We start from the raw sequence: 12,753 nt of genomic DNA, 5'->3' as shown, positions 1-12,753 counted from the left end.
CTCCTGCTGCTAGCTAGGTTTTCTCCTGCTGTTAACTAGGTTTTCTCCTGCTGCTAGCTAGGTTTCCTTCTGCTGTTAGCTAGGTTAGGGATGCTTCTCTTTGATGTGGCATAGATTTCCCAGGTGTTTCCCTGCTGCTAGCTGTGATAGCAAGTTCCATCTGTGCTTATTTGTTGTATTCTTTAGTCGCTGGAACTTGCAGATTAAAAGGCAGGCAATTCAAAGCAGGAAACTAATTCTCTAAAAGTGTAGGTGATAAATAAAATTTAAAAAAATGCTAAATGTGTGAACCACCACAACAAGAGTTGCTGCTGCTAGAAAATAAACAGGCAAATTAAAATCTATAAGCCTTTTTATGATTCAGTTCCTTGCAGCCACAAAGAACTGAATCATAATTGTTGAAGGTTATTTTAATAACAATACTGAAATGTCAAATATGTGATTCATGCTGATGTTAGTGTGAGGCATCGTAAAAATTTATCAATGTTTTTAAACTCTTTCACAAAGGGTCACAGGGAACAGTGTTAGGAAAATAAAAACGGTACATACTGTTACTGGATTTATAAACTACTCTTTTTCAATGATAATCTTTTTCACCACTTGAAAAAAAGTCATTCACAGAACCAAAGTATGTAAAATAACTAAATTAGATGTTAGTTATTTTAACAGGTTTATGAAGCCACTCAGGACAGAGTGAATTAAATTAACCCCTTGTGTGATTTAATTTATTTTAATATTTTTGCAAAAATAAATAAACAAATGAATAAATAAATAAATAAATAAATAAATAAATAAATAATCCCCTGCATCCTAAATGGAAGAGGAAAAACCAGGCTGATTTGCACAAGAGTGAGGCCGGCGCTCAAGATGTGCCAGCTTAAACAGTACGCACACACTCCATCAGGGATGAGTCACCGCGGCGCAGCAGGCAGCAAGAGGAGGGGGGAACAGGAAGAGGGGCAGTTTCCATGGCAACCTATCTATGTCAATCCGACTCTGCCAGCCTCCAGATTGGAAAAGCCCAACATACCCTCTGCCTGCACAATGTTCTGCTTTTGATCCGCACAGTCACTCCTGAGGGTTTAGGAGAGTTCATACGTCTGCGTTTGGGTGCGTGTGTGTGTGTGTGTGTGTGTGGACTCACTGTGGCATGAGAGATGGTGAGGATGCCTCCCTTCACCGAGCACTGCCTCCTCTGCCACACCTTCCTCAGCCTGAGAGAGGATGTCCCATTAAGAGAGGGCTGTCATTCTCCGTCTGTCCGTTAAATTTTAATGGTGCGAGCACAGCGGCGTTCGCAGCTTACCCATCACTCTTCTTCAGCAGGTAGCCTTTCTTCTCACTACCAAACTCTTTGTTTCCCTGCAGCTGGTGCATGCTGTAGCCACCCTGCTTACTCTGCGAGTCCTGTGTTGAGTCATGCAAAACATATCCACGAGATTGAAGTGTAAAGATAAACACTTTTAGGGGATTATTTTTGACCAAAACATGCAATGAGGACCCAGACACACTATAGACACGTTGCATGTTTTTGTTTATATCTGGAAATTTTGCGCTGGAGATCAATAGAACCATTATGTGGATAAAATGAAACCTGGAGATGTAGGTATTATCAATTTAGTGCAGCAAAGGGGAAAAACAACTCAAAGCTACTCTTTTTGCCTGCTCTGCGCTAGCTACGCTACACACAGACCCATTGTCGTAGCAACTGACTCACAACAGCTCAAATAGTGTGTCAGGATTCAACACCAAAACTTTAAGTGAAACAAAACAGTCAGATAGGTCAAAGCACAGGACGTATTACTCCTGACTTCGGTAGCTGTAATGTAGCTGAAACATTTTGACAGGGCGCCACGAACCACACAAAGTTGCTAAAACATCATTAAGCACTACCAGAATTAATCCATATTAATTCTCTAGAGGGGGCTGTTTTACTCCAGAACAATAAATAAGGCACCCTAAAGACTTTTAAGTGCCCCTTATAGTCCAGAAAATAGGGCAATAAGTGATCGTCTGAACACAGCAGTGGTTGATAAGCTAATTTAAACATCTACGCTACCAATGATCTGTCAGAGTTGGTGTATAGGTTGCCTTATTTTCTGTTTCTGCTGAACCGAAACACCAGATTCCACAGCATATCTACATGCTAAGTTATCAAAGTCAAGCTAGCATAACCTACTTCCCCCTTGCTATTTTTTAAGCTGTTAAATGTGATACCTTTGACGCTTTTCTAGACAATTAGCAGCAAAGCTCTGCATCCTTTTTTTCTTTTAAATCACATGTAAATGTAAGATTTAGCGCCTTACGTTGACAACTTGACAGCAAAAACCAACGCTAGTCATCGTCGGCGAATGTGACGTCACGCTGCAACGTGTCTATAACACTTCAGTGGAGGGACTTTTATAAGAAAACAGAAATAACTTTTAAAAAGGCTGCAAGTAAACGGCATGCTCTGCAACACCCCTGCACAGTCAAACCACAGCATGCTCAGACTTACTCTTCTAGACTTGATTCCAGACAAGCAGAAAGCAGTAAAAAGGAGGAGATAGAAGGGAGAGGGGTGAAAAATCTGGCTCAAGTGAAGGTAGTGGCTGTGAAGAAGTGCACTCTTCGGCTAAAGCTTAAAAACTTACAGAAGGTGTGACTCAAGCAACTGCTCATACATGATTTTGTGCGTTTCAGTGGATCAAATGTGTAGAAACAGGCAGTGTTTTTATGTGAAAGTGTGACAGTGAGGCCCTGAACTGGGCACCAGTTTGGTGCAGCGCTGGGCACCCGCTGGCCAGAGCGAGAGGAAGCGTGTGGCGAGACCAAAGGCTGAATCAGAGCGGCTGTGGCTGCTTTTAAAGCCGGTCCGCTCAGAGTTTGGGTTAAATTTGGCCCCAACGGTCCAGAGGTGGCGTGCATACCTCTTTCTGGTCCAACTGGAGGGAGGACTTGATCAGATCCCGCAAAGCAGTCAGCTGCTTCTTTTCCTCGTCCTGTGTTTGCTTTATCTGACGACAGAAAATACACAAATTAGGACGTTTAGTTATAGGATTTACAAACTAAGCAAGGCAACTGGGAGTACTTTATTTGAAGGGGTGTGCATAAGACTGACATGACTCATTATTCGCTAAATAAGGAGATTTTTAATGTAAAGTTGCATTAAAAGTCCATTAAAAATGTCAACTTTGTATTAAAAGAATCATTAATTATCAAATGACTCTTCGTGACAGCAGTCATTAATATTCATGACAGTTTTATGTCAGTCTTATTCACACCCCTTCAAACAGAGTTACCGACAAGCTAAACTGAACAAAATAATAAAAGAAAAGAAAATAAATGCAACATAAAATAAGAAAACAGGACAAATTAAAATAACTTAAGAGAAAAAATAAAATAAAGCAAAAAGAAGAACAGAAAAACAATAAACATTAGAGCTGAAACAAGTATCTGGATTAATCGACTGATCAAACAATTATCAACGATTATCAACTTGAATAATCATTAACTGAGAAACAGACAACAGATTTAGAGCAGTAATTAAGCCAAAACTGCACAAAAATATATGCATTTTACATTTAAGATTAAAACTGCCTCTTGTCTATAAATCTGTTATTCCCAGAACTCCTTAAGTTTCAGTTTTAGCTTTGCCTGATTTAAATTCCTTTAAGAATCTCCTGTAAGGTACTTTTTGCAGTTCAGTTAATTATTTAATTGAAAAACATACGATCAGATTAAATCTGAACTGTATTGATGTTAAATGAAGCAGAAACAGCTGAGCTTTGCACATGTTGCTACAAATGATGAAGAACTCACTAAAATGTTATTGGATCCTAGACAATAAAATGTTAAAAAAGGAATTTATTTGTTTATTTGCATTTTTATGTCTATTTTTATTATTGTACAATATAGGCTTATGTGGTTAAATTCAAAATCTTGAGAATTTGATAATTTTTCTATCCAATTATTCAATTAATCGTCAGAATAGATGACAGATTACTTGATTAATAAAATAATCATTAGCTGCAGCCCTAATAAGTACAGAAAAGTAAAGTTATTGAAATAAAACTACATAAATGAATAGAAATAAGTAAATGAATAACACAACATTTAATTAAACCATACATGACGGAAACAAACGAATAATTACGTTGTAGAGATCAGCCGCCAGCTTCTCGATGTACTGCTTCAGCTTATCTGCTGTCTTCAAGCCATCTTGGAAGAAACTTTACAGAAACATAAGAAGAACTTTTAGACACCGATCATCCATTACTGCAACAGCTAACGTAACATTGCGATCCTTCTGGTTCTTCCATTTCTGCTCGCAGGCAGAAAGGGCTGCAGTTTGTGTTGAACATCAAGCTCAGCTCACTCTCGCTCTTTGGCACCTTTTGGCTTCTGGTGCTGAAATCAGATCTGGTTTCGACCCTTCTCTGCAGATTTGCAGAGGCGTTTAGCACGCTCTGAAATCCATTACAGATCTGTCAGCGGTACACACCTCGATGAAGTTCTGCAGCAGCAAATCACCACTAATGACTGCAACCCCTCCCTCTGCCTGGAACGAGCGTCTCCCTTCCTCTTCCCATTACTTTTTCTGCCACTTCTAGGTCGTTCGGCTCGTTTTCTCTCAATCTCTGCTCTGATGAGCCCACATCTTGGCTCCCTCTCCACAGCTTAGCTTGCAAAGTTCAACCAAACCATGCTTGACAGCTGCTCTGTCATTGCAGCCTTGGATTTACCACTTTTGTTGCATAAATGAAGTTCCTGCTTAAATTTATTGAAGCAAACGAGGGGTGGGAATTTATCGTATTGTTTATCGTGATCATCAATACAAAATTAATTCCAGTTAATGTTGTTTGAAACTCTCCAAAATTGTCCGTATTGCCATTTTACAATTTTGTCTAATGTTTGTTCAATGAAGCCATCAATAAATGTCAAAAATTCTGATTAAAAACAGTTACTGTGTCACACGTTTAGTGTCCTAAAGAAACGTATTCCACATCGGTAGGGTTGCACCGATAAATTGCCTCAAATTTCCTTAATTTTGGGAGATTAGTGATCGGCCGATACTTGACTTTCTTGCAGTATTTAGCAACATTTCAGACAAAAACAAACAACTGTATCAGCCAAAATTAAAATCGGTAGGTCAGGCTTTTTTAAAGATCAGATATCAGCCAGAAAACTGCAATTGGTTCACCGTTTTTCAAAAGCAGTATTTGCATTTATGTGACTGAAAAATAAGTAAAAAATAGCTCTTACCATCATTTTTATCATGATAAATCTGTCATGATAAAACTTTAAGACCATATCGCCCTCTGCAAGTGCAAACAGGGCAGTTTCACTTTCTTTGACCACTTTCCTCAGCTCTCAGTCTGCTGTCCTAACGCTCCTAATCCATCATCCTGCAGCCTTTCTATCCGTCAAGGCCCAGGTTGAACAGATTAGCAGGGAAGTGCATTGTTTTGTCCTGGTGTTATGACAGGACACACTGTAGCAGCCCTGGACGAAAATCTGTCATTCTGTCATGGGTCGCTGCAAGCTGCAGCTCCGGAGAGATGAGCACCCGCTTTATTTACCCACCAAACCCCCTCGGCTGTCGCAGCGTATCTATATGACGACCTGCAAAGATTTATGAGCAGACTCAAGATCTGGGAGCAACACCAGACAAAGCTGCTGCAAAGGACAGGAGAGCTAGCGCCTTCTTTCTTTATCTAGGGTGTGAAATATGACTTAATGGGTGAGAAGCAAAAGAAAAACAGTAGCAGCAGGCGTCACATTTGGGTTAGGGGGATTATGGAGGCGCTTACTTGCACTGTGCGTGGTAATACTTAATCAGGTTTTGCAGGAGGTCCACTCCTTTCTTGGTCTTGATCTCGTTTACTTTGATCAGGTACTGGAAGAAAAGCAGAAAAGCAGAAAAGCAGAGTTTAAATTCAGGGCATTTTGAAAAGCCTTCCAAGTCCGAATAGGAAGAATCACGTCATCAGTGCTCAGAGTTATGATTCTTGAGTCTAGGGCTGCAACTAGCGGTTATTTTGTAATCAATTATTCTATTAACTGGATTTAAAAAGTTTCATTTAACCACTTAAGCCTTTTTATACATATTACCTAAATTCAAAATGTACATAAACGTTCGTACAGTTTTGGCTGAACTACTGCTCTGACTGTTGTTTCAGAAAATTAACTCTTTTTGAGTCTCCATACCTGATTAATTACTAAATTAATTTATGATTATTTCAACTATCAATCATCATTCCAGCTTTATTTGTGTCAGAGTTTAGGCAGAGTATTTACACGCCTCAAACTCAACCACAGTTTGTCTGGTTATAACTACAAACTGTAAATATTTTATAAAGATGCTACAACCCCAGCTTTACTGTACTTTATGTCACAAATCAGCACAAATTAGTGCGTTATTGTGAAATGAAGGAAAGTTATACAATGTTTTTGTAAATGTTTGAAAGAAAAGAAACGTAAGGAATGAGGCATGCACTGATATTCAGGTGAGAATCTGTGGCAACAGTATTCAGTCTGCCTGAGCTTGGGCTCATAGAAAATGGAAATATTAGCTGAATATTAGAAACAAAAATACTTGCAGCTGTAATCGCAGGAAAAGGTGGGTCTGAAAATCATAGACTCAGAGAAAAATAACACAGTTTTGGTGTTTATTTTGAAAACCATGTGTCACTTTCCTTCTACTTCACAAATTACGCACCGACATGTGTTGAATCATCACATAAACTACAAATGCTTTGCTGACAATGTTCAAGCGAGGATCAGAGTAATAAAGTGAAACTTGAATTTCACAGAAAATACACTGCTCAAAAAAATAAAGGAAACACTCAAATAACACATCCTAGATCTGAATGAATGAAATATTCTCATTGAATACTTTGTTCTGTACAAAGTTGAATGTGCTGACAACAAAATCACACAAAAATCATCAATGGAAATCAAATTTATTAACCAATGGAGGCCTGGATTTGGAGCCACACACAGAATTAAAGAGAAATGTTCCCTTTATTTTTTTGAGCAGTATAGTTTTGTATCTTAAAAAGGTTGGGATTTTTAAAGAAAATCCTTCAGAGGAACTCTGAGGCCGTTTGAGGATTCAAGACAAATGTTTTCAGACAGCGCCCCCACCAAACAAATAAATGAAAGATAATCTACTGATAATCCCACAGAGAGCCAATCCACACAGATTTAAGAGTTGCTGAGAAGCTAACGACTAATTCTAACCCAGAAGAGCTTCGTCTCTTCGATGAAGCTCTGCGCCGCTGCATCATATGTTGATGCATGTGCGTTCCCACACGCATGAGTAAACCTGCGCATAAGTGTGCAAGCATGCATGCATGTGCCGTCCCTTTGTCTGCCTCACGGCACTCGACGGCTGGCAGATTATCCACATTTTTTTGTTTGAAGCGCGAGTGGGTTCGGCGTTTGTGGACAGCGTCGCTGCATGTTTGTGAATCCCTTTTGTGTGAATGAGCGACGACATTCACGCTGCTGCAGAATATAATGCAGCCTGCTGAGCCCTGCCTTTCCTCACTCCTCTGCTGGCAGCGTGGGACGAAAAAAAAAAAGGGAGTGAGAGAGTGAGAGCGTCGTGTAATCTGGTGATTGAGTAACGTGGAGAGAGTGTGAGAGAGCCCAGAGTGCAGGCAGCGGAGAGAAATGAGGTTAAGTGGGATGAACAGATTGTGCCACTGACTGCAGCATTCTCACAACAACAACAACAGTATCACAACGAGATTTCCACCATTAATGGCTGCTAATTTAGGGAAATGTCTGGGATTTATTGGCTGAAATTTCACCACATTTACAAAAAAATATAGTCAAATATGATATGTGTGAATGGTCAGTTAACCAATAATAATTTAAGCTATTAATATGCTTAATTAAAACATTCATTTTGGATGTTTTTGTTTTTATTTATGATGAATGCATGGAGATAAATTGGTGAACGCCACTGGTAAAAATGTGTAAAAAAAAAAAAAAATCCCTTCAAAATAAACATTTTACTGCATCATTTTAACAAAAATGTTGTTAAAATCCAACCTCTTGTTTGCATATTTATTCATAAAAACAAAAAAGTCAATAAATGACTTGTGCTACATAATTGCTAGACAAATAATTGTTCCTAAAACAGCTTATTCTTGCAGGGTTGCAGCGGGAGATTGGTGCCCATCTGCAGATGGCAACACACAGGACACACACTCACACCCAAAAGCATTTTAGAATATTTAATTAAGCTAACAGTCATGATTTTGGACTGTGAGAAGAAAAGAGAACCCACATATAAACTGGGAAAACATGGAAACTCCATACAGAAAGAAACCCAGATACCATGCAAAACAAAAGTAAACCTTTTTCAGAAACGTTATCAGAGATTAAAAAGGTAAAAATTATAAAGGAAACAACTTTTTAAATGCAGAGTAAATGTAGCAAAATGAACGTTTTAGCTGTTCTTGAATTTCCACAACAGAACACCACTAAAAGAACCACTAATATTATTTCAGATCTATTTTTTTGTCGTAGGTTGGAAATTATATGAATCATATGCCTCATTCACTGTTAAGCATGGTGGAGGATCTGTGATACTGTGGGACAGTTGTGAACTGCATCAAATTGTTTTTTATTTCAAAACTGCAATAAAATATGGATTTATTCCAATATTCTTAATCAAATAGCCAAACACATCCTCCTGCTTAGAGCAGAGCCAGTTTCAATTTGTCTGTCAGAGAATGAAAAAGAAATTTAAACCAAATCTGGAACCGAGGAAACCAACGAAAGAGGAAGGTGGTGATAATGATGTGTGTGCTACAACTCGCTATTGGCATGTTGCTGCAACCGGAGGCGGCTGCTAAGCTGTAAAACACAGACGCTGACGGGTTTCTATCAATTCATGGATCAAAAATGTAAACAACCAACGCACAGGAGTCGGTGCTGATCCTGCAAAAACAAACAGGAAGTCTTCTGGCTGAGCCACTGTTTGACTTTTAGGAAACATTTTCAATCTCCTGATAAATTCTCACGCTTCCAAAAATTCAGTTAGTAGCGACAAAAAAAACAAAGAATTTCCTCTGGAAACCAGCAGAGACGGATACTTTAAAGCAATTGGTAGCGAGACGAAAGCTAAAAATGTCTCGATATCACAAGTTAACACCAACAATGCTCTTTAACTCGCAGACATGTTTTAGCAAGTCTGTTAGCGGAGTAAAAGGTGTCAGATTAATTTAAATTCATGGTGTGTGAGGAGACTAGCGTAACTGTTAATCTAGAAGAGGATGTAAGATCAGAGCGTCCTGCAGGGGGGATGAGGCAGAATGAGCAAGCGCTGACCCGTAGAGTCTAAAACATGCTGTGCTGTCTTCAAAATGCACAAAGACATGCAGAGTCCACTTCTAATCTGGCTTTCAATTATGTTTTAGAAAATGCATAACAGATCCCATTCAGAAAACTATTGATATTCTATGTGCTGTCCATTATAAAAAAGTGTAAAAGAAGTCTCCCAGCCTCACTTAGGCGCTGTTTTGTGTTTAGAGTTACTGGAAAATATTACTGATAATCAGATTTGACAGAGCTGAGCCTTCGAGCTCTCAAACCAAAGTCTCTGACCTGCTGAAGAAATATGGGCACAATGAAATGAGGAGAGGGCGGGTCAGTTGGACTTTGCACAAAACTTAATCCAGAAAACCCAAAAAGCAACGCGGCCCGCATTATGTAATCTGAGAAAAAGAAAAGATCCTAGCAGGATAAAACGGCGAGCGAGGCGTAGGCGCCGCCGCCCACAACCAGAGAGGATTTTGGCCAAACGGAGACAGAGAGAGAGAGAGAAAGAGAGAGAGAGAGAGAGAGAGAGAGAGAGTGCTAACAGTTTGTCCTGATTCTTCTGGGCACAAACACACAGCTCACATTTGTTTTACGCTTTATTCTCGCTGCCAGGTTTCTTAAAAGTTTGGCCATTGTGAAACAGAGTGACTTCATTTAAAGCTTACAGGATTAAGAGGAAGTCTGAAAGCTCTTGGAGAGCAGAAGTTGGTGTTTTAGCACAATTTGTGCGCCAACACATCATGACCTACAGCAGGCACTGATCTATCATTTATCATCTCATGGACATTGTTCAAATAATGTGTAAATATTGGGCTATTAAACAGCATTTCTTCTGTTTTGTCACACCTTAAAGATAACCAAACACATTGTAATGTCACACAAAGTTAAACTGAGGAAACACATCAATCTGAATTAATAAAAAAATATATACATATCTGTATACACTGAGATGTAATATAAAAATGTTTCTAAAATATTGAAATTGTTGCCACGTCCTGACAGTATAAAAATCAAACTTCTCTGCTTCCTTCCTGCAGTCCTACTGCAATCTGCAGGAATGTACAGCTCAGTTAGAAACAACCAATCAGAGCCAGGGGGAGGGACTTAGCATTGACAATCATGCATGTGTATGTGCTGTAGCTTTAAACAGACCATTCATGACTTAAAGCACTTCGATGTGGGAGAATTCAGCAAAAAACAGTAAGTAAACATCATCTTTGTCCATTCATTCATTCATTCATTCATTCATTCATTCATTCATTCATTCATTCATGTTTCCTCTGCAGTTATACATGTAAAAATTCACTCATCACAAGAGCAGGTGTTGCACCACAACCTATTAGGTTTACATCTAGCATTAGGACATCTTGAGGGATTTTGCTATGAATCAGCATGCAGCCTGTAGAGACATCTGTGTCAAATTCATGGTGAACATCTGACTTTATTCTTTAAAAGTGAAATAAAAATGAAAGAGAGTTCTGACTTAAAAGGATAAAAATGTTTAGGACAAACCCCTGCTTGTTTCAGACAGTCTCTAAGTGTTTGTGTCATGTCCGGTGTTTTGCTGACTTCCATTTCCTGGTTCAGAGGGACTGGAAACAAAGCTCAACACAACACCTGCTGCTCATAAACACCATCTGGTTCTACTAATATAACAGGGCGAATATCTGCCAAACTTTATGTTTATTTCCACATCTGGAATCCCCCAAATATGAATCATAAATGAGAATCTCAATAAGCAAGAGAAACCATTGCAATATTTGTTTCACCTGTCTAGCTACTTTACCAGCATTCAGCTTATGTGCACCACAAATCTGGAACAAACTTCCAGAAAACTGCAAAACAGCTGAAACACTGAGTTTCTTTAAGTCAAGGCTAAAAGCCCACCAGTTTAGAGTTGCTTTTGAACATAATAAATGGAAAACTGACCGACATATTTGATGTGTATTGATGATCTTGATCAAAATATCAATGGTTTCTCAATTGATGACTTTATGTTATTTTTATCACTTCTTCTTCTTGTGTTTTTAACTGCCGTGGTGCTGAAATGTAAACTCGACTGATTGATTGACATCAAGGAAATGCAAGTTTATATCTTTCCTCCCTTCTTCCCTACTTAGCTTCAAAGAAGAGTGTCAAATTATTCACCTCGCACATCTGCAGCTGGAACAAGCGCCGCTCCTTCTCCATCTCCTCTGCGATCTCGGCCCCAGTGATTTCGGTGCGGATCATCCCGTGCTGCTTGGCATGCTCCCGCTTCTCCTTCTCTATCTTTGTACTGCAGGGGAAACAGAATCGGGTGTTTCCAACCGGTACTAACGAGATGTCTGCTACGGCTTACCATCGTCTACTTACAACTTAGCCTCATAGTCCTTCCACGCTTTGTCAAAAGGCTTCTTTAAGTCCTGCAGAGACAAAGGAGAACATCCAGTCAAGTCCGAAGAGGTCAGTTAGAGGACAGAGATATTTGTGGAGTTGGGAAACCACTCGAGGCCCAGCGATCGGCTCGTGATTCACGCCGTGAATGCCCAGTCAGGACCAAGCCCCTTCTTGAGCCTACAACACGAGGTGTTCATGACCCATTTACTCTCCTCTTGCACCACACAAAGGCAGTGTTTATGTCTGCCAGATTTACAGTTTCAAAGGAGAATTCCTCTCCTTACTCGCCCCTAACTCTCTTAATCGCAGGCACGGGGGGTTTGGAGATGGATAGAGACTTGCTGACTCCCACAAGAGTCCAGTAGGACGGAGTTGGGAAGACTAAACAAAGTGATGGTAAATCTTACCCCTTTCACGCCTTTCAAATCCCCCTTGAGCAGCGAGTCCAGGGTGAAGATCACATTGTGGCTGAGGCTCTGTAGCTGTTAAACAAAGCAAGAAAAACATAGTTAATGTGTCACAACAGACTGTCAGAAGAAAATGTTTGATAGATTCTCTGGAAGACAAAAAAACAACAATGACTCAATCTAATAAACAGATTGATTTGCCAGGATGTGATGAATGATTAGGCACAGTAATTTAATTTGGACCACAGATACATCAAAATGAAGATGCAATGCTTAAAAAAGTGTAGCAACTTTTCACTTGCTGACAGACTAATCTGCAGTCGACGGACGAGACTGTGTGAAACGTTTACTACTCTTAACTGGAGAGCTCAGCAGAGACGTTAAAAAACAACGAGCTACAAAACAAAACAAAACTAAAATGAGTCAAAAATTGCCAAAGACGCCAGATGGATGATTCAGCCCACCCACACACACAAACATAAGAAACTAGTCATTTGCTGGGCTGAGTGAAGGTTCATGACCGTTTCAGCTGTGAGGTGGCAACATGCAGACAGACTTCAGGTACATTTTACATAATTAAGGATAAAAAGACTTGGACATCAAGCTCTATTTATTTATTCTGGTAAGAATTAGGGAAGGGATTTTAATG

At 39.5% G+C, this 12,753-nt stretch overlaps 1 protein-coding gene across 5 annotated transcripts in view; it reads right to left on the bottom strand.

Annotated features, from left to right (window-relative positions):
- Window positions 1-12,753, bottom strand: part of asap1b (ArfGAP with SH3 domain, ankyrin repeat and PH domain 1b) — a 73,101-nt gene that overhangs the window by 33,751 nt on the left and 26,597 nt on the right. For 3 of the 5 annotated variants that reach the window (XM_015055865.1, XM_015055862.1, XM_015055866.1), the window contains exons 4-12: window positions 12,105-12,179; window positions 11,674-11,723; window positions 11,467-11,596; window positions 5,793-5,878; window positions 4,136-4,211; window positions 2,910-2,996; window positions 2,498-2,506; window positions 1,307-1,407; window positions 1,145-1,214 (exon numbers count right to left, since the gene is read on the bottom strand). In XM_015055865.1, the coding sequence (XP_014911351.1) occupies window positions 1,145-1,214; window positions 1,307-1,407; window positions 2,498-2,506; window positions 2,910-2,996; window positions 4,136-4,211; window positions 5,793-5,878; window positions 11,467-11,596; window positions 11,674-11,723; window positions 12,105-12,179 (684 nt within the window). The remainder of the gene's footprint in view (window positions 1-1,144; window positions 1,215-1,306; window positions 1,408-2,497; window positions 2,507-2,909; window positions 2,997-4,135; window positions 4,212-5,792; window positions 5,879-11,466; window positions 11,597-11,673; window positions 11,724-12,104; window positions 12,180-12,753) is intronic. The other 2 variants (XM_015055863.1, XM_015055867.1) reach the window with 1 other exon arrangement.

Source organism: Poecilia latipinna, unplaced genomic scaffold (assembly GCF_001443285.1).
Source record: "Poecilia latipinna isolate Pla-1442-1.1 unplaced genomic scaffold, P_latipinna-1.0 Scaffold1339, whole genome shotgun sequence".
NCBI lineage: Eukaryota > Metazoa > Chordata > Actinopteri > Cyprinodontiformes > Poeciliidae > Poecilia > Poecilia latipinna.
This window is presented reverse-complemented; position numbering and strand designations above follow the sequence as displayed.